Source organism: Trachypithecus francoisi, unplaced genomic scaffold, assembly GCF_009764315.1.
Source record: "Trachypithecus francoisi isolate TF-2019V2 unplaced genomic scaffold, Tfra_2.0 Lachesis_group9, whole genome shotgun sequence".
NCBI classification, from domain to species: domain Eukaryota; kingdom Metazoa; phylum Chordata; class Mammalia; order Primates; family Cercopithecidae; genus Trachypithecus; species Trachypithecus francoisi.
This window is the reverse complement of record NW_022681474.1, coordinates 51,295,651-51,322,396: the sequence shown is the minus strand read 5'-3', so window position 1 is coordinate 51,322,396 and position 26,746 is coordinate 51,295,651. Positions and strand designations below refer to the sequence as shown.

General features: G+C 40.7%; 1 protein-coding gene across 1 annotated transcript; it reads right to left on the bottom strand.

Annotated features, from left to right (window-relative positions):
* Positions 1–1,376: 1,376 nt before the first annotated feature.
* Positions 1,377–26,746, bottom strand: LOC117082369 (arf-GAP with GTPase, ANK repeat and PH domain-containing protein 5-like). Its single transcript, XM_033209023.1, is given in 9 exon segments — positions 1,377–3,068; positions 3,071–3,305; positions 3,938–3,989; positions 14,062–14,097; positions 16,684–16,784; positions 20,208–20,242; positions 22,864–22,932; positions 25,203–25,271; positions 25,644–26,746. Coding segments are annotated over 9 exon segments (1,515 nt in total). The 5' UTR covers positions 25,930–26,746; the 3' UTR covers positions 1,377–2,436.

Here is a 26,746-nt window from a genome sequence, read left to right as displayed (position 1 = left end):
CAAAAAATATTAGCTATTGCCATTAGGATTGTTCTCCTTAATACCTAAGGCATTTGCTGACAATCAGGTTACTCATCGTGTCCTTCCAGGAAAAATATTTTAAAATGTTTAAAACTTAGGAACTACTTTTAAAATTTAATTTTCAGACCTGACATAACAGCTGAGGAAGAGAGGTAGTAGCTGATTGGGGACAGATGTAGAGATCCTTAATGGTATAAGAGTGTGAGAACGTGAAGCATGATAGGATATATTATTCATGCAGATTGCAAATACATATCAAAATTATATTTATCATTCATTTAAGTAAAATTCAACATTGTTTTCTTCAAAGAAGAAATTACACCTTTCACTCTACCTATTCAACTCTGGGAAATTTTACAAATTGAGCATGCCATTGTTTAGTATGAATTCCTTTATGTCAGCTACCCTGCTAACTTTGCCTTTGGCATGATGAGCAGGAAAAAAAGAAACAATGATTAGTTCTGGAATATGAAAAAGTGTCCAAGAAGAGGAGTAGTCTTGAGAAGTAGGGAACAGGATGAAGTCACTAGGGGACAGAAGGGTAGGGGACAGAGGGAGTGGGACCAGACAAGCACTGAACTCTGCATGCACGTGTAATAGTCTAAAAGTCATCCAGCACGCAGACTGTAGGTAAAGACAACCAAGATGAATTGCAGCTTCTCCACAAGCAACATGACTTTAGGTAAGGTGTTTAACTTTTCTGTGTCTTAGTTTCTTCAACTGATAAATAAAAATGATGGTCATATCTACTTCATAAAATTGTGATAACTAAACTGATTAATATATGTAATGAATAGTGTTTGGCATTTAGCTTAATAAGACATTTCATTAAAATATTAGCTACTTTTGTTAGCTAGCAACTCACAATTTTGCCTAAAGCTGACCCCATATCTAGGGTTAGGTTTTGAAAGAAACTCATCACCATCAGAAGTAGGTCTGGAAGTTATAAAGGAAAGCTTAAAGACACAGAAGTATGTGCAACACCTATTTACAAAGAATCCATTGGAAAACCCCCACTGAGCCCAGGTAGGTGGCACATGTCCCCTTTGGGTATGTAATTCAGTTCCCTGAGGGTCATTGTACTGTCTTTGTTCCCAAGGCAAACTTTTTAATAATTGTGATCCCACTCAATAGTCATGTTCACTTACTTTATGGGTACATTTGTGGCATATTTTAAAATGTGAAGTTGAGTGCATTTCACTTAAAAACCAAAGGCATATAGTGACTTGTTTCACAGGAAAAATTATTGATTTTTGTAAACAGGCAGATCTTGTTTGTATTCTAGCTCCTTCGCTTACTAATCTTGTGATACGAGCAATTTATATCCTATCTGAGCCTGTGTTTCCTCTACAATATGTTTATTTATATAGTCACTTGTCATATTAAATGGGAGAAAAACTGACATTGTTCAATTCACACCCAGGAAAATTCTGTGTGAAAGATATCATATTATATTTCTTTTAATGCTTTAAACAATGTTGTGAGGTAAGTGTTACCTCTGATTTGCATATCAAGAAACATATTCCCAGATTGATAAATTGCCCAGTTTCACACAGGGAATAAATTGGAGCACAGGAGTTCTACATAGATAGACCTGTATGACTTCACAGACTGAAATGGACGGATAAACAATTCACTTTCCAGGTGAAGTGGATATCAGAAGAAATGATGGGACCAGGGTAATATTGGATGTTTTGTATATGAAAAACGAATTTGGGCAACAAATAAGGATATAAAGTCACTGAAGCAAAATATATATTACCAAATCTAAAAGAAAATATGCTATTGGTAGGCCATGGCTACATTATAAAAAACATTTCATTTCACATAAAGTACTAATACTACACTATGACTATGAGTTAATATTAAAACATTGACCACATAGGAAATAGGAGAAACAAGTAAAAACACTGTGGAAAGCAAAGAAAATGACTGCAAAATGCAGCCATCACCACCATCTCCTGGCCACATAGGGGCCTCCTCAGAAGCTGAGATGAATGAAGGGAAGAGACTGGAGTTATTACAATTAAAACTCAGAGTAAAAGCCTTCCTGGGCTGAGACTAGATCTCTGAGGGAGAGATATGTTCCAACTTCTGCTGTTACCTCTGAAGAGGCACTTTCTGGGGCTCTGAAAAAACTGGTAAACTGAAACAATTACTGCTCCTACGGCAAGGGGATGTTCTTGGGAGAATATCAGTAAGGACAGCAAATAAACAGGAAAAGGAGATCTATTCTTCCATTCTCTTGCCTTTCTATGTTTCCCTAGTACCTCCCAATAGCAGAACCTAGCCGGATCCCACTAGAGGGAACTTGGAAAACGCAGCTTGCTGATCCCCATCATGGCATCATAGCAAATTTATTGCACAGAAATGTGGCTAAAGATCAAGATTATTAGTAAATAATCTTGTGCTAGTCTAAAGCAGCCGGAACCTGCTTTTGCTCCTCTCGCATGACTGCAGGCTAGCCACGATCTGGCTCTCGATGGCTTGGACCCAGGCATCCCGCTCCTCATACGTCATGGCTTCAAAGTGCCATGTTTGGCCAGTGAGGGACACAATGATAAAGTTTTCGTCTTGTTCTTCAGCAGTGCCAGACAGGCCATTGTCTTTTAATTTGTTGGTGCTTTTCTTCCTTTGGCGTTTCTTTTTGTTGGCATGAGAAGAGAGGGGTGGGTTGAGCTTGGGGCTGGTGGTGCTGGAGATATTGGGGCTGGAGCATATGGAGTCATCAAGTCCGGTGTCTGAATTGGCTGAGGTACATAGGCTGTTCATGTCCTTGGATAGCGCATTGCCTTTAGAGCTGGAAATAGGCACGCAGGCCAGTGTGGTTAGGGGTGGCCTCTTTCCTGGGACTTTGATGGTAGATGTTCGAAGGTCAATCTCTTTTTTGTGAATATTCTTCATATAATCACCTAAGCTTGAATAATAAGTGAGCACGCCATTGTCACAGAGGGTGACATATTTCTTTTTCCATTTCTTCAGCCATTTCCCACTTAACTTTAAGAGCATGCCCTGTTTAATGGGGATGGCTCTGCCGCTCCCGATGGGTCAGCATGACTCTCCCAGGCTTTCTTCTCTTTGTCTGGGTCACTCCCTTTCTCAGATGTAAACAGCTTGGACCAGCGCTTGGACTGCTTGCAAACGGGTGTGGGTGTGTTGGCAGTGGGAGGAACATTGACCTGAAGGTCCTCCTGGCTGGTGCTGGGAGTCGATGGAATGGATGAGGAATAGTTATTTAAATTCCCACCTCCATTTCTTGTCTGGGTAATGTGCATGGTGGAAACCTGTGTGGAACAGAAGGAGGAATGGCTTCAAGAACTGGGTAGTGACTTGGGTCCTATGGACAGCTCACAATTACCTTTTAAAAAGATACATTTTCTGGGCCAGGCACAGTGGCTCACACCTGTAATCCCAGCACTTAGGGAGGCCGAGGTGGGTGGATCACGAGGTCAGGAGTTCAAGACTATCCTGGCCAACATGGTGAAACCCTGTCTTTACTAAAAAAATAATAATAATAATTAGCTGGGCACAGTGGCGCATGCCTGTAATCCCAGCTATAGGGAGGCTGAGGCAGGAGAATTGATTGAACAGGGACCTGGGAGACAGAATCTGCAGGGAGCCAAGACTGTGCGATTGCACTTCCATCCTGGGCTACAGAAAGAGACTCCGTCTCAAAAAAAAAAAAAAAAAAAAAGATACATTTTCTGTTATTTGGATACTATATTTACTCATACTAGCTCACTAACTAAACAGAGTTGTAGATCCGTTCTTATTCCAGCACATTCTTTTTACAACACTTAAGATGACTAAATACAACATGAAATGGGGAAGATTTAAAAAAAGATGCCTTTGACTTCAGCATGAAACAGATACAAGTGTATGATGAAAATACAATCTCAATAAAAGCGCCACTTACCGTAAATGAGTATAACTGTTCACCAAATATGCTCAAAGATCCATCTGAATGTCTATAAAATAAGAATGTACATTACTTCAAAAACTGTTAATATATTAGTATAATATATGCTTAGTAAAATACTGCCTCCTGTGTGCTTTGCTGTTTACTTTACCGAAGCAGTTTTTACAAATTTTTCTCCTGGATCCTGACTTGCAGAGGGTTTCCTGACTTCTTCTTTCTGAGGACTTCGTGTCCTTTACTGTGAAGTATTTTATATGATAACAAGTCAGAAATGCCCATAAGTATTGACTCTCCCTAACAGGCAATGGCAACAAACCAAATATATTTTCACTCTTCTAACCACACACTGAAACACAAGAATGTTTTACAAAGCAATAGTGATGACTTTAATAAATGTAAACGTGATTTAGATTTCCTAGCTTCCTTTCTCTTTAGTTCTCTGCAGTATACTCTCGTGATGTATTTATGTATTTTCTGTTGTTTGAATTAAAAACTCACCTGCCTTTTTAAGAGGCCAGTCTTTGATGAACTTTAAACTTTGTAAAACTAATGCATTGTGCCCACGTGATAAACCAGTGGTTCCCCAAATGTGCTCTGTGGACCTCTCGGGATCCCCAAGACCCTTTCCAGAAGGGCTAAGAGGTCAACCCTGCTTTTGTTTTGTTTTGTTTTGTTTTGTTTTTTTGAGACCGAGTTTCACTCTTGTTGCCCAGGCCGGAGTGCAATGGCACAATCTCGGCTCATGGCAACCTCCGCTTCCCGGGTTCAAGTGATTCTCCCACCTCAGCCTCCTGAGTAGCTGGGATTACAGGTGCCCACCACCACGCGCGGCTAATTTTTGTATTTTCAGTAGAGATGTGGTTTCACTATGTTGGCCAGGCTGGTCTTGAAGTCCTGACCTCAGGTGATCCACTCGCCTTGGCCTCCCAAAGTGCTGGGATTACAGGCCTGAGCCACTGTGCCTGGCCAACACTGTACTGAATCATACCTAAGAAAGCTGAATAAAAAATTTAAAAATCTGTAAAAGGAATACAAAGTCATTACCTGCTTTTTCGTTGACACTTGCCATGATTGTATAAAAGCAAAAGTGGGTAAAACTGCTGGTTTCTCAGCATAAATCAAGGCAGTGGTACCAATTACATTAGTAGTCATTCTATTATTTACTGTCCCCTACCGTTAAAAAAGACAGCCTGACTTATTTAAGAATGTCTTTAATGAAGCAGTAAAAATTAATGCTGTTATTAAACTTTGACATGTCTCTTTAATATTCTGAATAAGTGGAAAGTTAATAAGAAGCATTTCTGCTGACTGCAGTACAGTTTTGTTTTGTTTTTTTAAATAATTAGTGATTTAATTGTGAACTGAACAATCACTTTTTTCACAGAACATCATTTTTATTTAAAAGTACAACTGGGTCAGCGCAGTGGCTCACGCCTGTAAAATCCCAGCACTTTGGGAGGTGAAAACAGGCAGATGGCTTGAGCTCCTGCAGGAGTTTGAGACCAGCCTAGGCAACATAACAAAACCCTGTCACTACCAAAAATGCAAAAAAGAATTAGCCTGGTGTGGTGCCACACATCCGTGGTCCCAGCTACAGGGGAGTCTGAGGTGAGAGGATTGCTTGAGCTGAGATGATGCCAATGCACTCCAGCCAAAGAGTGAGACTCGGTCTAAAAAAAAAAGTACAACTTTCATTCTCAAAAATAAATGAAGTGAGAGGTTGTCACTTCAAGGAAAATAAGTATTTGTTCCCAGTGATAAAATTTAAGCTTTCCTGAGGACTTTGAAAAACGTATTCCTTCTGCCGGGCATGTTGGCTCATGCCTGTAATCCCCACACTTTGGGAGTCTGAGATGGGCAGATCAAAAGTTCAGGAGATCGAGACCATCCTGGCTAACACAGTGAAACCCCATCTTTACTAAAAATACAAAAAATTAGCCGGGTGTGGTGGCATATCCCTGTAGTCCCAGCTACTCTGGAGGCTGAGGCAAGAGAACCACTCTAATCAAGGAGACAGAGGATGCAGTGAGCCGAGATTGCGCCATTGCACTCCAGCCTGGGCGACAGAGCAAGACTCTGTCTCAGAAAAAAAAAAACATAAGGGGGGGGGCCCAAGATGGCCCAATAGGAACAACTCCAGCCTCCAGCTCCCAGCGTGAGTGACACAGAAGGCAGGTGATTTCTGCATTTTCAACTGAGGTACTGGGTTCATCTCACTGGGGCATGTCAGACAGTCCATGCTGGTCCGCAGGTGCAGCCCGACCAGCAAGAGCTGAAGCAGGGTGAGGCATCCCCTCACCTGGGAAGCGCAAGGGGGAAGGGAATTCCTTTTCCTAGCAAGGGAAACTGAGACACACAGCACCTGGAAAATTGGGTAACTTCCACCCTAATACTGCGCTTTACCAAGGGTCTTAGCAAATGGCACACCAGGAGACTATATCCCACACCTGGCCTGGAGGGTGCCATGCCCACGGAGCCTCCCTCATTGCTAGCACAGCAGTCTGAGATCTAACTGCAAGGCGGCAGCGAGGCTGGGGGAGGGGCACCCACCATTGCTGAGGCTTTTTTTTTTTTTTTGAGGCGGAGTCTCACTCTGTTGCCCGGACTGGAGTGCAGTGGCCGGATCTCAGCTCACTGCAAGCTCCGCCTCCCGAGTTTACGCCATTCTCCTGCCTCAGCCTCCCGAGTAGCTGGGACTACAGGCGCCTGCCACGTCGCCCGGCTAGTTTTTGTATTTTTAGTAGAGACGGGGTTTCACCGTGTTAGCCAGGATGGTCTCGATCTCCTGACCTCGTGATCCGCCCGTCTCGGCCTCCCAAAGTGCTGGGATTACAGGCTTGAGCCACTGCGCCCGCCTGCTGAGGCTTAAGTAGGTAAACAGAGCCTCCTGGAAGCTCGAATTGGGTGGAGCCCACCGCAGCTCAAGGAGGCCTGCCTGCCTCTGTAGACTCCACCTCTGGGGACAGGGCATAGCTAAACAAAAGCAGTGGAAACCTCTGCAGATGTAAATGTCCCTGACAGCATTGAAGAGACCAGTGATTCTCCCAGCACAGAGGTTGAGATCTGAGAATGGACAGACTGTCTGCTCAAGTGGGTCCCTGACCCCTGAGTAGCCTAACTGGAGACATCGCCCACTAAAGTGAGACCAACACGTCACACCTCACATGGCTGGGTACACCTCTCAGACAAAGCTTCCAGAGCAAGAATCAGACAGCAGCACTCACTGTTCAGCAATATTCTATCTTCTGCAACCTCCACTGCTGATACCTAGGCAAACAGGGTCTGGAGTGGACCTCAAGCAAACTTCAACAGACCTGCAGCTGAGGGTCCTTACTGTTAGAAGGAAAACTAACAAACAGAAAGGACACCCACACCAAAACCCCCAGTTACATCACCATCATCAAAGACCAAAGGCAGATAAAACCACAAAGATGGGGAAAAAGCAGTGCAGAAAAGCTAGAAATTCAAAAAAATCAGAGTGCATCTCCCCCTCCACAGGAAGGCAGCTCATTGCCAGCAATGGAGAATGACTTTGACGAGCTGAGAGGAGAAGGCTTCAGCTTATCAAACTTCTCAGAGCTAAAGGAGGAACTACGTACCCAGTGCAAAGAAATTAAAAACCTTGAAAGCAAGAATGGAAGAATGGATAACTAGAATAATCAATGCAGAGAAGACCATAAACGAACTGATAGAGATGAAAACCATGACACGAGAACTACGTGACAAATGCACAAGCTTCAGTAACCGACTCAATCAATTGGAAGAAAGAGTATCAGTGATTGAAGATCAAATGAATGAAATGAAGGAAGAAGAGAAGTGTAGAGAAAAACGAGTAAAAAGAAATAAAGCCTCCAAGAAACGTGGGATTATGTGAAAAGACCAAATCTACATCTGATTGGTTTGCCTGAAAGTGATGGCAAAATGGAACCGAGTTAGAAAACACTCTGCAGGATATCATCCAGGAGAACTTCCCCAACCTAGTAAGGCAGGTCAACATTTAAATTCAGAAAATACAGAGAACGCCACAAAGATACTCCTCGAGAAGAGCAACTCAAAGACACATAATTGTCAGACTCACCAAAATTGAAGAAAAAATGTTAAGGGCAGCCAGAGAGAAAGGTCGGGTTACCCACAAAGGGAAGCCCATCAGACTAACAGCAGCTCTCTTGGCAGAAACTCTCCAAGCCAGAAGAGAGTGGGGGCCACTATTCAACATTCTTAAAGAAAAGTATTTTAAACCCAGAATTTCATATCCAGCCAAACTAAGTTTCATAAGTGAAGGAGAAATAAAATCCTTTACAGACAAGCAAATGCTTAGAGATTCTGTCACCACCAGGCCTGCCCTACCAGAGACCCTGAAGGAAGCACTAAACATAGAAAGGAACAACCGATACCAGCCATTGCAAAAACATGCCAAAATGTAAAGACCATTGATGCTAGGAAGAAACTGAATCAACTAACGAGCAAAATAACCAGCTAATATCATAATGACAGGATCAAGTTCACACATAACAATATTAACCTTAAATGTAAATGGACTAAATGGTCCAATTAAAAGACACAGACTGGAAAATTCGATAAAGAGTCAAGAACCATCAGTTTGCTGTATTCAGGAGACCCGTCTCACATGCAGAGACACACATAGGCTCAAAATAAAGGGATGGAGGAGGATCTACCAAGCAAATGGAAAACATAAAAAAGCAGGGGTTGCAATTCTAGTCTCTTGATAAAACAGACTTTAAACCATCAAAGATCAAAAGAGACAAAGAAGGCCATTACATAATGGTAAAGAGATCAATTCATCAGGAAGAGCTAACTATCTTAAATATATATGCACCCAATACAGGAGCACCCAGATTCATAAAGCAAGTCCTTAGAGACTTACAAAGAGACTAGACTCCCATACAATAATAATGGGAGGCTTTAACACCCCAGTGTCAACATTAGACAGATCAATGAGACAGAAAGTTAACAAGCATACCCAGGAATTGAACTCAACTCTGCACCAAGCAGACCTAATAGACATCTACAGAACTCTCCACCCCAAATCAACAGAATATACATTCTTCTCAGCACCACATAGCACTTATTCCAAAATTGACCACATAGTTGGAAGTAAAGCACTCCTCAGCAAATGTAAAAGAACAGAAATTATAACAAACTTGTCTCTCAGACCACAGTGCAATCAAACTAGAACTCAGGACTAAGAAACTCACTCAGAACTGCTCAACTACATGGAAACTGAACAACCTGCTCCTGAATGACTACTGGGTACATAACAAAATGAAGGCAGAAATAAATATATTCTTTGAAACCAATGAGAACAAAGATACCACATACCAGAATCTCTGGGACACATTTAAAGCAGTGCGTAGAGAGAACTTTATAGCACTAAATGCCCACAAGAGAAAGCAGGAAAGATCTAAAATTGACACCCTAACATCACAATTAAAAGAACTAGAGAAGGAAGAGCAAACACATTCAAAAGCTAGCAGAAGGCAAGAAATAACCAAGATCAGAGTGGAACTGAAGGAGATAGAGACACAAAAAAAACCCTCCAAAAAATTAATGAATCCAGGAGCTGGTTTTTTGAAGAGATCAACAAAAGTGATAGACTGCTAGCAAGACTAATAAAGAAGAAAAGAGGGAGGAATCAAATAGTTGCAAAAAAAAATGATAAAGGGGATATCACCACCAACCCCACAGAAATACAAACTACCATCAGAGAATACTATAAACACCTCTACGCAAATCAACTAGAAAACCTAGAAGAAATGGATAATTTCCTGACACTTACACTCTCCCAAGACTAAACCAGGAAGAAGTTGAATCCCTGAATAGACCAATAGCAGGCTCTGAAATTGAGGCAATAATTAATAGCCTACCAACCAAAAAAAGTCCAGGACCAGACAGATTCCCAGCCGAATTATACCAGAGGTACAAGGAGGAGTTGGTACCATTCCTTCTGAAACTATTCCAATCAATAGAAACAGAGGGAATCCTCCCTAATTCATTTTATGAGGCCAACATCGTCCTGATACCAAAGCCTGCCAGAGACACAACAAAAAAAGAATTTAAGACCAATATCATTGATGAACATTGATGTAAAAATCCTCAATAAATACTGGCAAACCGAATCCAGTAGCACATCAAAAAGCTTACCCACCATGATCAAGTGGGCTTCATCCCTAGGATGCAAGGCTGGTTCAACATATGGAAATTAATAAACATAATCCAGCATATAAACAGAACCAAAGAAAAAAACACATGATTATCTCAATAGATGCAGAAAAGGCCTTTGACAAAATTCAACAGCCCTTCATGCTAAAAACGCTCAATAAATTCGGTATTGATGGAACATATCTCAAAATAATAAGAGCTATTTATGACACACCCACAGCCAATATCATATTGAATGGGCAAAAACTGGAAGCATTCCCTTTGAAAACTGGCACAAGACAGGGATGCCCTCTCTCACCACTCCTATTCAACATAGTGTTGGACGTTCTGGCTAGGGCAATAAGGCAAGAGAAAGAAATAAAGGGTATTCAGTTAGGAAAAGAAGAAGTCAAATTGTCCCTGTTTGCAGATGACATGATTGTATATTTAGAAAACCCCATTATCTCAGCCCAAAATCTCCTTAAGCTGATAAACACCTTCAGTAAAGTCTCAGGATACAAAATCAATGTGCAAAAATCACAAGCATTCTTACACACCAGTAACAGACAAACAGAGAGCAAAATCATGAACTCCCATTCACAATAGCTTCAAAGAGAATAAAATACCTAGGAATCCAACTTATAAGGGATGTAAAGGACCTCTTCAAGGAGAACTACAAACCACTGCTCAGTGAAATAAAAGAGGACACAAACAAATGGAAGAACACACCTTGTTCATGGAAAGGAGGAATCAATATCATGAAAATGGCCATACTCCCAAGGTAATTTATAGATTCAATGCCATCCCCATTAAGCTACTGATGACTTTCTTCACAGAATTGGAAAAAACTGCTTTAAAGTTCATGTGGAACCCAAAAAGACCCCGCATTGCCAAAACAATCCTAAGCCAAAAGAACAAACCTGGAGGCATCACACAACCTGACTTCAAACTATACTACAAGGCTACAGTAACCAAAATAGCATGATACTGGTACCAAAACAGAGATATAGACCAATAGAACAGAATAGAGCCCTCAGAAATAATACCACACATCTACAGCCATCTGATCTTTGACAAACCTGACAAACAACAAGAAAAGGGGAAAGGATTCCCTATTTAATAAATGGTGCTGGGAAAATTGGCTAGCCATAAGTAGAAAGCTGAAACTGGATCCTTTCCTTACTCCTTATACGAAAATTAATTCAAGATGGATTACAGACTTAAATGTTAGACCTAAAACCATAAAAACCCTAAAAGAAAACCTAGGTAACACCATTCAGGACATAGGCATGGGCAAGGACTTCATGTCTAAACACCAAAAGCAACAGTAACAAAAGCCAAAATTGACAAATGGGATCTAACTAAACTAAAGAGCATCTGCACAGCAAAAGAAACTATCATCAGAGTGAACAGGCAACCTACAGAATGGGAGAAAATTTTTGCAATCTACTCATCTGACAAAGGGCTAATATCCAGAACCTACAAAGAACTCAAACAAATTTACAAGAAAAAAAAAAAAAAACCATCAAAAAGTGGGGAAAGGATATGAACAGACACTTCTCAAAAAAAACCATTCATACAGCCAACAGACACATGAAAAAATGCTCGTTATCACTGGCCATCAGAGAAATGCAAATCAAAACCACAATGAGATACCATCTCACACCAGTTAGAATGGCAATCATTAAAAAGTAAGGAAACAACAGGTGCTGAAGAGGATGTGGAGAAATAGGAACACTTTTACACTGTTGGTGGGATTGTAAACTGGTTCAACCATTGTGGAAAACAGTATGGCGATTCCTCAAGGATCTAGAACTAGAAATACCATATGACCCAGCCATCCCATTACTGGGTATATACCCAAAGGATTATAAATCATGCTACTATAAAGACACATGCACGCATACGTTTATTGCGGCACTATTCAGAATAGCAAAGACTTGGAATCAACTGAAATGTCCATCAGTGACAGACTGGATTAAGAAAATGTGGCACATATACACCATGGAATACTATGCAGCCATAAAAAAGGATGAGTTTGTGTCCTTTGTAGGGACATGGATGCAGCAAACCATCATTCTCAAGAAACTATTGCAAGAACAGAAAACCAAACACAGCATGTTCTCACTCATAGGTGGGAACTGAACAATGAGATCACTTGGACACAAGAAGGGGAATATCACACACTGGGGCCTATTGTAGGGTGGGGGGAGGGGGGAGGGATAGCATTAGGAGATATACCTAATGTAAATGATGAGTTAATGGGTGCAGCACACCAACATGGCACATGTATACATATGTAACAAACCTGCACGTTGTGCACATGTACCCTAGAACTTAAAGTATAATTAAAAAAAAAAAGAAAAAGAAAAGAAAAGAAAAACTTGTTCCTTCTACTGTAGGCCTGACAGCTTTTCAATTCTTAAAAGCATTTTAAAGATTGGTGGTTAAATTAAAAGTGATTTTTGACACAATAAAACATAAACCAATATATTCCAAGTAACTAATGCATAATATTATAAATGCAAGTATGGGGCAAAAGATCCATTTACTGTGCAAGAAAGATCAATGAGTACTGATGGAATAAATTTATTAATATGGAAAATGCCATGGTAACTAATTTAAGAAATTAGCACTTGTGAAGTTTTGATTTAGTATTAAAGAATACCCGCAACTGTCTGAAAACTTTAAAAATACCCCTTTTACCAACTACATATTTGCATGAGGTTAGGTCACTTTATTGCTTCTTTTTTTTCTTTTTTTGAGACAGAGTCTCCCTCTGTCACTCAGGCTGGGGTGCAATGGTGAGATCTCGGCTCACTGCAACCTCCGCCTCCTGGGTTCATGCGATTCTCCTACCTCAGCCACCCAAGTAGCTGGGACTACAGGCATGCACCACCGTGCCCAGCTATTTTTTGTACTTTCAGTGAAGGCAGGTTTCACCATGTTGATCGGACTGTTCTCAAACTCCTGAACCTCAAGTGATCTGCCCACCTCAGCCTCCCAAAGTGCTGGGATTACAGGTGTGAACCACTGCACCCAGCCGTCTTATTGTTTTTTGTTTTTTGTTTTTTTTGAGATGGAGTCTTGCTCTGTCACCCAAGCTGGAGTGCAGTGGTGTGATCTCGGCTCACTGCACCCTCCATCTCCCTGATTCAAGCGGTTCTCCTGCCTCAGCCTCCAGAGTAGCTGGGACTACAGGCGCATGCCACCATGCCCAGCTAAGTTTTTGTATTTTTAGTAGAGACAGGTTTCACAGTGTTAGCCGGGATGGTCTCGATTTCCTGACCTTGCGACCCGCCCGCGTCGGCCTCCCAAAGTGCTGGGATTACAGGCATGAGCCACCGCGCCCAGCCACATTGCTTCTTTAGAGCAAATTGTAAAGAAAGATCTAGGGAATCCAGTGTCTCCTATGAAGGTCAACATGAGACTTTAAATAATATAAATACATGACACACTTTTTACTCCACTTTTTGTTGTAGAAAAGTTACTTTTTCGATGAAAAATTTCTGTTAACAATATTGTTCTCTAGGAATATTTTCTGTTGTCACAACCTGGGCCATGGGTTACTACTGACATCTAGTTGGTAGAGGCCAAGAATGCTGCCAAACTCTCTGCAACGCACAGGACAGTCCCCACAACAAAGCGTTATCTAGCTCATAATATCAACAGTGGTAAGGCTGTGAAATCTAAACTAAAAATAGATTTTGAAAAAAAACTCAATGTTATGTTTCTACCACAGTAAATATCAATATAATCAATATAAACACATACTCTTTGAGATTCTCAATCATTTAAAAATTAAAAGAGTCTTAAGGAACAAGGAAAACACAAATAATTTGCTTCGATATTTTAGCAGGCACAATACAGCTTATGATGTCTAGAGCTGTGACCTAACACTGAGCTTGATATCTTGCAAAGTAATTAGCTAGAATAACAAGACAGGTTTCTAAAACGCTCACCTTTGCATGATATCGTGATGTATCTCCAAGGTCACTCTGTGGAAGGAAAAACAATTCATAACAATAGATGTTATCGTTTGTTAGGCCTGAAGACATTTTTTAAAACGGGGGCAGAGGAAAATTTCCTAGCGGCCCTGAAATTCAAATCTTCTAGTTCGGAACAGTACCATAAGGGCACTGTTTCATTTCTTGGTTTTTTGCAAAAATATGAGAACCAAAATGCGAGGCAATATGCTGTTAGAAGACGCGTTTCTGTTGACGATTATAATGTATAAATAATAACAGATTTCCCTGTTATATGCTCTTCTACCTGCAAAGCCTTTCGTCCCATGCGATTTCTTTCATGTATTTATTTATTTTTTGACTTAGAGTCTGGCTCTGTTGCTCAGACTGGAGTGCAGTGGTGCAATCTTGGCTCACCACAACCTCCACCTCCCAGGTTCAAGCGATTCTCATGCCTCAGCCTCCCAAGTAGCTGGGATTACAGGTTTGTACCACTATGCCTAGGTAATTTTTTTTTTTTTTTTTTTTTTTGAGATAGAGTCTTGCTCTTGTTGCCCAGGCTGGAGTGCAATGGTGCTGATCTCGGCTCACCACAACCTCTTCCTCCCGGGTTCAAGCAATTCTCCTGCCTCAGCCTCCGGAGTATTTGGGATTACAGCAATGTGCAACCACACCCAGCTAATTTTGTAGAATGAGGCTCAAAACAACTGAGGGAAGGAAAATCTCAATTTTATTAATAGGTCTACACAATATTAGCACTTGTTGGAAAGCCTGAAACATTAGCATGTAAGATGGATATGTCTATAGTGCTTCAAGTAGTTTTCATCTCTGAAATAATTTCACAATCGCAGAATTTAAAGTTACATGCTGGAAAGGACCAATGACCTTACATGACATTTAATTCAACACTCATTTTACAGATCAGGAAAACAAACCTTAACACTGACTTGCCCAAGGTCCCACCAAATAGGAGCAGTTTCTCGTCCTACACTCAAATGAAGCCGTGGCTCTCAAACTCTGCTGCACGTTCAAATCACCTGAGATGCTTTAATAACGGCCTCATCTTCAACATAAGACATTTTAATGTAATGAGTGTTGGGTATGACTTTGGGCATCAAGGTTGTTGGTAAAAGTTTCCCAGGTGATTTCATTGTGCAGCAAAGTGTGGAATGATTGAGCTGGGGTGAAAATCAGAATCTTCTGGGATGCTTTTCTTCACATAAAGATGCCTCACATCCATCCCTATTTTCCTAAAAGGCTTCTCAGTGCCTAGAGGTAGAGGGAACGTGGAGATGGGAAGACACATGTGTTTGCAGACATGTATTTTGGAAAAAAAAAAAACCTTGCATAAGTGATCTCAATGAGTTCCACCTATCCCACTGATAACAGTGCACTACTGACTCATCATAAACATTTTTCAAAATCTTTTCTTGAAGCCAATTTGCCCTATTAATTTGCTCAATAAACCTTTATTTCACCAATAGTGAATATACCAAATGATTATTTCTCAAACTTGCTGATGGCAAATTAAAAGTTACTTTACTTTCAAAAGTAGACTTCTAAAAAGTAGAATAACGAGAAAAAAAGCATGAAATTTGTTTGAGCAAGATTAATCTTCAAAGCTACTTTTGAATTGTATGCTAACACATCAAAATCTTTTGAACTCAAAAGAAGCCAGGGACTGTAGTCAAGGTAGTTTTGGTGTATGTGTGCTCAAAGATTTAAGAGACTCAGCTGACTACAGACATTTAGTGATTACTCAATAGGTCCCAAAGCTCAGGACTTGAGACAGAGTTTGAGTCCAGTTTTTGCTGAAACACAATTTCATCACAACTATTGTTAAAAGGGAAGGAGAAAAGTGACATTATTATGAGTGTAAACTTGCCATTTTTAATTGAAGTAAAAGTTACTGACAATTGAATTCGCTAAAAAGGCTAGTGCATTTGAAACAAAATTGTTTATAAGCTAGTTATGTTTACAGAATGAATAGTAAAATTAAAGACATTAATATTCTAAATTACTACTTTCCAAACTGTGTTCTAAAAATCAACACTCATGACCCAAGGAGATGATGGTAATGTGCACTGGACAGCCCCTATGCAGCTGGTGCTGGTGTTGGTTGTTCCTTTTAGAATAAACTTCATCTCAGGGTGCTCTCAAAGCGCATCTTTGTGGCCCACGAGGTGCTCGTGCACAATGGGAGAAATTCAAATGCAGATACACTGTGGTGCCAGAAGAGGAAAAGCTGTTCCTTCTTCCAAGGCTACTGTCCAAAGTAGTACACACTGATTTAGGCCTATAATGCATTGAACAACTAAGTTTTCACAAAAAACATTCAATAAAGGGAACCTATCCTTCTCACTGTGTTCAACATTGTCTAAAGGCATAAAGGCATCAAAAAGATACACTGTTTCTGGGATTGCTTCTCTGCTAACTGATTTTTTCCTTCCACCACAACGTCTAAGATTAAAAGATAAACTGATACTTAATATTTAGAATCTGGATATCAATATATAGTTGATTCTAATTTCTTAAACTGATTGTGGAAGAGGACACCCAAATGGCTGAAATAATTTTAGAATAAACGAATCTGTCCCTCGGCAGTATAGTTGTACTCACGATATTATTGTCATTGTAAGATAAGGCTGGCTGGCTGTGCTGTCATCAAGGAATATTGCCGAACATGAGCTGTATTGTTGACTGAAACACACAGTAGATACCTGAAGCGGAAGGGAAGTATTAGCTAAACTTATCAAAGTGTATTTTTTTCTTGGTTAAAATGTCAAATGACAAAGCACTAAGATATTTCTTACACTCCATGAACTGCCTGAGTGCGGTATCATGTGCACTCTACAGAAAACCCATCGGAGGCTCTTAACTTCCAGAGACGATGTTTAAGATACGGGTTATAAAATGCTGTCCTTAATGTGGTACCTGTCATCAAACCTAACAAGGATTTTATGAATTCCCTTTAAAAATCATGAGAAAAGTTTAAAATAAGATTTCATTGTTTTTTTCTACAGCTATATAAAGCAACTAAGAATTTCTATGTCTATTATTTATTTACTACGATAAAATGTAATGTATTAAATAATACTGGTACAAGAGCATTTTATTGCAGTGAATACAAGACTAATGCATTTACTAAATTACTCATCCTAAATGTATTATTTCAGGCGATATTGTGACAAAACAAGTGTTTCAGATTCAGAGGCTCTGTGTGCCAGGGCTGCTAGGCCACCAACAAGCGAGGAAGCCATAGGTTTCTCTAGTCCTATTTTCTTATGTGGAGGATAAAAAGAGTATCACTTAAATATTCTCTCACACCCTGAAAACAGATGACAACTTAAAAAATCTAACTTTCACTTCATGTTTAAATAAGACTGCCATGACATGACTCAAATGAGACTCTCAGAGAATATTTTCCATTCATTTCAAAACTTGATCAATTTCATTCTATAAATCATCTGACCTGCACCTAGTCATTTTCCTAATCTAGCCCTGCTCTCTGCCTAGAATACTGCTTTTCTCTTTCCTTGTTTCAGCAAGCTCGACTCCATCTACCCTCTTGGATCTCTCTGTTGGCAGCCACACCAATACATGTTTTTTTGTACACTAGTTAGTTGAAGTCACCACTGCTAACAAGATACGAATTCTCGCAGAGTATTCCCCTCATGAGAAAGTATGCCTCTCCATAAGAGTAAGGGAGGGCCCCCTACTCTTCCTACCTCCAGCTGCTGAGCATAGAATTTTGAGTAAATCCAAAACTTTGACAAGTGTTTGACAATGCGGTTATCATTTGGAAGATAAATCTTACTACATTCAATTACAGCAAAAACATTACTAACAGTTTACTATTTATAGGTATTATTTAAGGTAGTCACAAAATAGAAACAAATAATCTAACATCAGTCAGCATAAATTAAGAGTATGAAATTTTACGCTCTTTAACAATAAATGGAAGGGGTTACTTAGTAGTTTTAAGGTTTAATGACAAAAACTAGAAAATAATAGTACCTAGTAACTTAGTAAGTCAAAAAAAAAAAAAAAGCTTACCATCAAAGGTCCAGTACCTGTTGGACGCCGAAGCCCACCCACTGATATCTTCCACTGTTTACCTGCTGCCTCTCATTTTAACCCATTAAAAATACTAATGTTGTTTTCCTTGTAGAGGTCTTTCACCTCCGTGGTTAGGTCTATTCCTAAGTAATTTATTTTATTTTATTTTTGCAGCTATCACAAAAGGGGTTGAGTTCTTGGCTTGATTCTAAGCTTGGTCGCTGTTGGGGTATAACAGAGCTACTGATTTGTGTACATTAATTTTGTCTCCTGAAACTTTCCTGAATTCATTTATCAGTTCTGGGAGCTTTTGGAAGGAGACTTTAGGGTTTCCTAGGTATATGATCATATCATCAGCAAATAGCAACAGTTTGACTTCCTCTTTACCGATCTGGATGCCTTTTATTGCTTTCTCTTGTGTGATTGCTCTGGCCAGGCCTTCCGTACTATGTTGAATAGAAATGGTGCGAGTGACTGCTGCAAACCTTAGTTACATCCTAGGAAAAAGAATACTTCCTAAAATAAAACTAAGGTATCATCCTTACCCTTCTCTTAGTCTCACCCAGAAATATGATGGGGGGAATTACCTGCCCTAACCCCTCCCCTCAAGAAATATATTACTGTACTCTGGAATTTAGACAAAACCTTAAATCTCCAGGCTTCTTAAAGCACAAAATGTTTTAAAAAGCTGGGAAAGTAAACCACAATTCTTCAGATTGTTCCTCATGAATATCCCCCTTCCTCTGCAATTCCCCAGAGCAGTAACGGATGGGTAGAGGCAGCTCAGGTGAATTACCCAGCTTGCCTCTCAACTCATTCCTCCTCCTCCTCTCAAAGGCTGAAGGCAGGGCCTTTCCAGTCCTCACGACCTGCCCTTCACCTAGTTCCTCCTGACCTAGGGACGGAGGCTTTGAGTCCCACAGTGTGGTGATACAGAGCACTAGGTGTCACTGCCTGGCTTTATTTAAAGGAAATGCAGTAGGCTTCCTCTGTAGAGCTCTGAAAAGGTTGACTACATAGAGGTCTTTTATGTTTTTACTTGAAGTATTTCTCACATCTTTTGTTATCAGAGTACCATTCCAATCTCTTAACTTGCAGTTGTGTGGAAAACTGTTTTGTAATGAAAGATCTTCACTGGGGGATTGAGCAGCATTTAGTAAAGTCTATGTTTGTAAAAAAAAGTAATAAAACAAAATAAAAAAATAAGTGGTGAGAGTGGGCATCCTTGTCTTGTTCCAGTTCTCAGGGGGAATGCTTTCAAATTTTCCCCATTCAGTATTATGTTGGCTGTGGGTTTGTCATAGATGGCTATTACATTGAGGTATGACCCTTGTATGCTGATCTTGCTGAGGGTTTTAATCATAGAAGGATGCTGCATTCTGTCAAATGCTTTTTCTGTGTCTATTGAGATGATCATGTGATTTTTTGTTTTTAATTCTGTTTATGTGGTTTATCACATTCATTGACTTGTGTATGTTAATCCATCCCTGCATCCCTGGTATGAAACCCATTTGATCATGGTGGATCATTATTATTATTATTATTTTGAGATGGAGTCTTGCTCTGTCACCCAGGCTGGAATGTGCAGTGGTGTAATCTTGACTCATTGCAACCTCTGCCTCCCGGGTTCAAGTGATTCTCCTGCCTCAGCCTCCTGAGTAGCTGAGATTACAGGCATGCGCCACCACACCTGGCTAATTTTGTATTTTTGGTAGAGACAGAATTTCACCATGTTGGTCATGGTTGTCTCCAACTCCTGACCTCAGATGATCCGTTCACCTCGGCCTCCTAAAGTGCTGGGATTACAGGCATGAGCTACCATGCCCAGCCTTAAGGCAGATCTTTTTACCACAACCAGACTATTGAAATGTAACTTAAATATCAGACATCCTTAAAAGTCGACACACTAAACTAAAGACTTTTCTGGATACATTTAATACTTAGGAAAACAGAAGAGATTTAGAAAATCCACAAAAAGAGGTCCATGCTACCACCACTGGGTCCACATTGTAATTTAAAGAAATCAAGAGAGACAACTTTTATGTCAAACTATCAATTTCTTAACTATTTGACTGTTTACTTACATGGTTTGTACAATTGCTTCTTCTTATTTCTACAACTAAGAAAAAAAAAAAAAAAACTGGTCACTTCTGATACAAATACCATAAAATAAAAGTGGTTGTTAACATCTTACTGATTACTCCTATGTAAAATGAGACAAAATTCCATTTTAAAAAACTATTTTCAATAATTTGTAATTTAAATTATCTGGCACGATTAATATCATAGAGTCAAATCTAAAAACTTAGCTTTTCATCTACTTTACCTTTTGTTTCTATTACATACAAATGAAGGAATCCTCATGTACAAAAGAAAAGGGCAAAAAAATTAGGCCAGATGAAAATCTTAGCTAATAAAAAAGTTTAACTGTTGCATATATAAGCCATGATCCATCAGTATTCTCTCATTCTGCATTTACACACAGCTTACTTTAATTATCAGAAGCTAAGAGCTAACAGCTCTAAGAACTACTTCCTGACCAGGCATCTATCTCTAGATGCAACAGAATCCCTGTAAGCATCTTGAACCACACTTAGTGGTTATCTACTAATATGTCACTAAAAACAAAACAAAACAAAAAAGGGGTCTTTACACAACTCGAAAGTAATGTATCCTAATTTTTTTTTTTTTTTTTTTGAGATGGAGTCTCACTCCGTAACCTAGGCTGGAGTGCAGTAGTGGGATCTCAGTTCACTGCAACCTCTCTGACTCCCGGGTTCAAGCGATTCTCCAGCCTTAGTCTCCTGACAAGCTGGGACTTGCCACAGGCACGTGCCACCATGCCTAGCTAATTTTTTTTTTTTTTTTTTGTATTTTCAGCAGAAAGGAGGTTACACTGCATTAGCCAGGATGGTCTTGATCTCCTAACCTCATGATCCACCCACCTCGGCCTCCCAAAGAGCTGGGATTACAGGTGTAAGCCACAGAGCCTTTCCTAAATTTTAATTTTAAAACGAGTATACAAACCTAATTGGTCATAGTGTCTGCAGCACAAAAAAAAACATGTTTGTTTTTCTAAAAAAAAGGCCAGAATAATAAAAGCCTTAAGAGGGACTTGAGCCATGCTTTGTTTCCTACATTGCCTCTGCCTTTGATGCTGGAAGGGCCTTGTAGGCCAAAGTTCCTACCACTGAAGAGTGAGGGACATGGAATAGCTTTTCTTTTACCACTTCCATGCTCTCTAGGTGAGAGAAGCCCATGGCTCTGGAAGGAACTGGGAAATACAATTCTGATATGTTTTGGATAAGTTCCCCCTCCAAACCTCATGTTAACATGTGACCCTTAATGTTGGAGATAGGGCCTAGTGGGAGGTGTTCGGGTAATGTCGGGGGATTCCCAGTGAATGGCTTGGTCCCACCCTCATGGTAATAAGCAAATTCTCATTATGGTAGTTTAAAAGAGTGTGGTACCGGCCAGGTGCAGTGGCTCAAGTCTGTAATCCCAGCACTTTGGGAAGCTGAAGCGGGTGGATCACCTGAGGTAAGGAGTTTGAGACCAGCCTGGCCACCATGGTGAAACCCCGTCTATACCAAAAATACAAAAATCAGCCAGGTGTTATGGTGCCCGCCTATAGTCCCAACTACTCGGGAGGCTGAGGCAGGAGAATTGCTTGGACGTGGGAGGCGGAGGTTGTAGTGAGCCAAGATCGCTCCATTGCATTCCAGCCTGGGCAACAGAGCGAGACTCCATTTCAAAAAAAAAAAAAAACAAACAAAAGAGTGTGATACCTTCCCCCTTCCCCTCTCTCCTCCCGCTTTCACAGTGTGGAACCACCTGCTTCCCCTTTGCTTTCTATCATGATTGTAAGCTTGCTGAGGCCCTCACCAGAAGCAGATGTTGAAGCCATGTTTGTGCAGCCCAAAGACCTATGAGCCAATTAAACCTCTTTTTGTTATAAATTACCCAGCCTTAGGTATCTCTTTATAGTAATGTAAAAAATGAACACAAATTCTAATCAGAAATAACTGACTCAAGATGGGCAAAGTCTACTCAAACTATAAAAACAAAGGTTACAAACTCCTATATTTTACTGTGCTGCGTTACTTCACATATTATTATAGAACCCTCACTTGTATTCTTGCTGTTTAAGTCAACTGGAAAACTTGGTTGTGCATGGCTTTTTAGCAAATACATGAGGATTTAACGATAACTTTAAGGAAAATAAGCAGGAGTAGGGCATGTTTAAATTTACATTACATCAAATGAAAGGGTTAATAACTTTAAAGTTTTGAGTAGCATGAACTTGGATGTGGTAAATGAATGTGGTCAGAGGACTGTGTGAGAGGAGGCCCAAATCACAGATTCAATCCCCGATGATAAACAGCTATGTTTTTAATTTGTTTAAAAGAAAACCAAGCTGAAGCCTAAGTTCTATCATTCATCTTTAAAATGTACTCTTTGGAGCAAGGGAAAAGGGGCCAAGAATTATGAATAAAGAGAAATCCATGACTCCTCCATAACATGACAAGTTAATTGTGTTGATAAAAAGATGGCAAAATGTATAAAGAAAAAGTTTACATGTTTTCACTAACAAGATAACTAAAGGAAAGTATATCACATGTTAAAATAAGACAAGTGAATATGTGAAAAGTTGAAAAATTTAAACTAATATGAGTTATACACCTGATCAAACAAGAGTTTGTACTATTTCTCTTGGTGGAAAAAACAATGTTGTCTCACCATCTGTTTGAGAGTTCCTCTGGAATATTGTGGTTGCCTCCGGATTGGCAGAAGGGTTGAAATCCAAAGCTACATGTATAGAGGGAGAAAAGAAAAAAGATGTAATCATTTATTAAAATTTATCAACTCGTTTACTCAACTGCTGTATTTAGATTATTTCACTACTTTTACTTTTATTCTTATCCATTGAAATGAATGTATAGACATAAGATAGAGCCAGGCAGGGTGGCACATGCTTGTAGTCCCAGCTACTCAGGAGGCTGAGATGGGAAAATCACTTGAACCCAGGTCAGGAATTTGAAGCCAGCATGAGTAATATAGTGACACCCTCCTTTATTCAAAAAAAAAAAAAAAGAGTTAAATGTTGGCTTTGAGTTGTGTAAAATCAACTTTGCATAAAATAAATCAAGATTGCAGTAAGTTTTAAAAGACAGGTCTATTTTATAGGCAAAGTTTCTAGAGTTCTTAAAATTTTTTAAAAGTAAATTCAGCATATCTGTCACTTCCATGTCATTCTGAGGACACAGAACCTTAGTTCTGTTGAGTAGCTGTCTTCCACAGTCATGTGATATCTCTAAGTCTTCATTTCTTCACTAGCAATACAAAGGGAGAACATACACAGGCCTTATTTGTATTGGAAAGGGCCAAGTGAAACATACATAAACTGTGTTGTAATCCTAAAGAATGACAGTAAACAGCCATTTTGGGCTCTCATCCAATACTACCCATCTACTAACTGGTGTGTAACATCACTCAGAGGCTTTCCTTACATCAGCAAGCAGAGTATAAGTTTACACAACTACTTACACGCTTTGTGTATAAAGGTATAATCAATTAATTCACATAATATATTTGTTTATTCTAAAGCAATTCTTAAATATCTTGAAAAGTGAGGATAGTACTTCCAAGTTACAAAGTCACACTCATCATGAGTCTTAATTATTCTACTTCTTAAAAAATTAAGAGCCCAACAAAAGTTTAAATAGAAGAGCTACAAGACATTTCCTCTACAGTAATGAAATCTCTGGCATTTAAATGAAACCAATAAGCCAACTGGGTTTAATTTCGTTGTGATGCAATGTTTTCCATGAAAATTTTAATTTTTATTCAAGAACTATATTACTACCCAGAATTACTTTTACTTAGATTCATCTCTTCACAAAATTTTAGAGGCAAATCAACTGTTTTCTCTTTTCTACCACCACCCATCCCCTGCCTCTCCCAGCAGTGTAGAGACTGAAAAACTCCAACTTTCTTTCTTTTTTTCTTTTTTCTTTCTTTTTTTTGTGAGATGGGGTCTCGCTCTGTCACCCAGGCTGGAGTGCATTGGCGTGATCTCTGCTCAATGCAACCTCTACCTCCCGGGTTCAAGCAATTCTCCTGTCTCAGTCTCTAGAGTAGCAGGAACTATAAGCATGCGCCACCACGCCCAGCTAATTTTTGTATTTTGTTAGTAGAGATGGGATTTCACTATGTTGGCCAGGCTGGTCTCGAACTCCTGACCTCAGGTGATCCACCTGCCTCAGCCTCCCAAAGTGCTGGTACTACAGGTGTGAGCCACCATACCTGGCCAAAACTCCAATTTTCGTATCTTTGAACAAGATGCTATTGTCAGGAGGGGAAAGGACAAAGGGGGAGCCACAGCAACAAACACTCTTACAGGGAAGGTCGGACATTTTAACCTGCAATTTTTATATTACACATTAAAAGTCTACATTGATGTCTTTTGAAAGTTTTGACCATGAACCTCACCTATCTTTCAGAACAAGGAGGTAAATAAAATCTGTTAAGTCACCAGAATAAATCTGGAGACACATTTTGTGTTAAAGTAAGAATTTTAAAGTCATCAGAGCCTCATGGGCAAACTTCTTCGACAAACCCTCCCCCTCCACACACAGCCATTTTTCTGCATCCCTGGTCGTGACATTTTGCACCTTTCACAATTATTTTAAGCACCCTCTTCCCCCCACCCTCTTCTGTGTTCAAATTACAGTTAGAAGAAACTAAGCAGCTTCTATCAAGGTGACTTAAAGCAGCCCATTAAGAATCCCATACAGCCTCTCCCATGGCAACCTCCATTATGATTTTAAATAAGAAATCCCCAAATATCTGAATATGAACTGTCCTGAGATTTAGCTACTTTAACAAAGGAAACAATTAGGCACTTACCTGGTTCCTTCATTTAGGTACCATCTGGACAGGTACAAAGAAAAAATAAGATGGCTGCTGGAAAGTTGGGATATTTGAGTTTTTATTGAGAAAAGGAAGAGAATATTCCAAAGAAGCCTTAGCAAAGTCCCACAGGATAATACACAGAGACACAGACAATGTTGTCTCACCATCTGTTTGACAGTTCCCGTGGAATATTGTGCTTGCCTCTGGATTGGCAGAAGGGTTAAACTCCAAAGCTATATGTATAGAAGGAGAAAAGAAAAAAAAAGATGTAATCATTTGTAAAAATTGATCAACTCATTTATTTGACTGCTGCTTATTTGACAAGAAGAGCCATAAATAAATGGTCCCATGCCAGCCTGGGAGAAAGATGAGAGAGCAAGAACTGAGCAATTGAGAGGGGAGGCGAAAATAAACTGCCGGATTTGGTGGGGAAAGACTAAGGGGTGGGAACGCAAGGCAGAGCCAGCTTGTGCTCCTGGGCAGCCCGTGGGAAAGCTGGCTACGGGCAGAAAGGAGCTTGAAGTGGGCGATGCCTCCCAGGGGACCTTGGGGACAGCAACAGCCAGAGGCAAGCCCAAGGCAGATGGCACCCGTTACCTCCTTACCTTGAGGCATCTCCCGGTCATGGATGTGGTGCATGTGGACGTCCTCACCAACTTCAACAGTCACCGCAGCAGGCTGCACAGCAGCAGCCATGGGCGCCCCTGCCATCCCGTCCCCAGCTCCTGCCATCCTGTCCCCAGCTCCTGCCATTCTGTCCCCAGCTCCTGCCATTCTGTCCCCATCTCCTGCCTCATAGATCTCAGATTCAGAGGGACACACAGACCCCTGCTGCTGGTCAAACTCAGGGCTGTCGCTGGGGCGCACACAACAGGTCAGTATGTTCCCCATGGGGCGCCTCTACTGTCTGCCACCACCTGGGCCTCTGCTCACAGCTTTGGCCACGCACTCCCACTGCCCTAGGCCGAGGCTATGCTGCACTTGCAGAGATGGTCTTGCCCGTTGCTTGCCTGCCCACCTCACAGGCCAGCCCTGGCCCCGGCCCCGGCCCCGGCCGCGGCTGCAGGCCAAGGCCCACACCCTGCCGCCTCCCCTGAGTTGACTTGTCTGGGAGGGTGAAGACCAGCCGCTTATTTAATAGGTTGTGAACCCAACAAGTGCTGAGAGACACAACAACTGCCTGAAGAAAGAACAGACGGAGCTCCTCCTCCTTCTGTAGTCACCTACAGACTGAAGCCCACTGGCCCAGGTGGGAGGCTAGGCATGTGGCACACAATGCCCCACCCCACACTTCACAGTGCCCTCCCCGACAGCTCACATGCCCCACCCTGGCTGACACCATCCCCAACAGCTCAGAATGCCCCTGGCTGGGCTGCCCCGCCCTGTGGCTTATGATGCTGCTGCTCTCCTGGCCCCTCCTGCAGTGCCAGTGGGACTAAGGTTTTCATCCATCACCAGCTTCCTGAGCTTTTTAGTCCTAAGAAAAGCACAGGGTAGTTCGTTACTTGAAGCCATCTTCCTCTATGAGTTCTATACAAAGCCTCAGTAGAGTGAGTCCCATTAGCAACCAAGTTGAACAACTTTTATTTGCTGACTGAATATAGATACACCTGAATGGTTGACTGCTTTTGTAACTAAACACTCCTCTCCTGTCTTCCAATGAGTGGTTGTTTTTGTCTGCAACTTGACCACAGCAATCCCTGGGGCC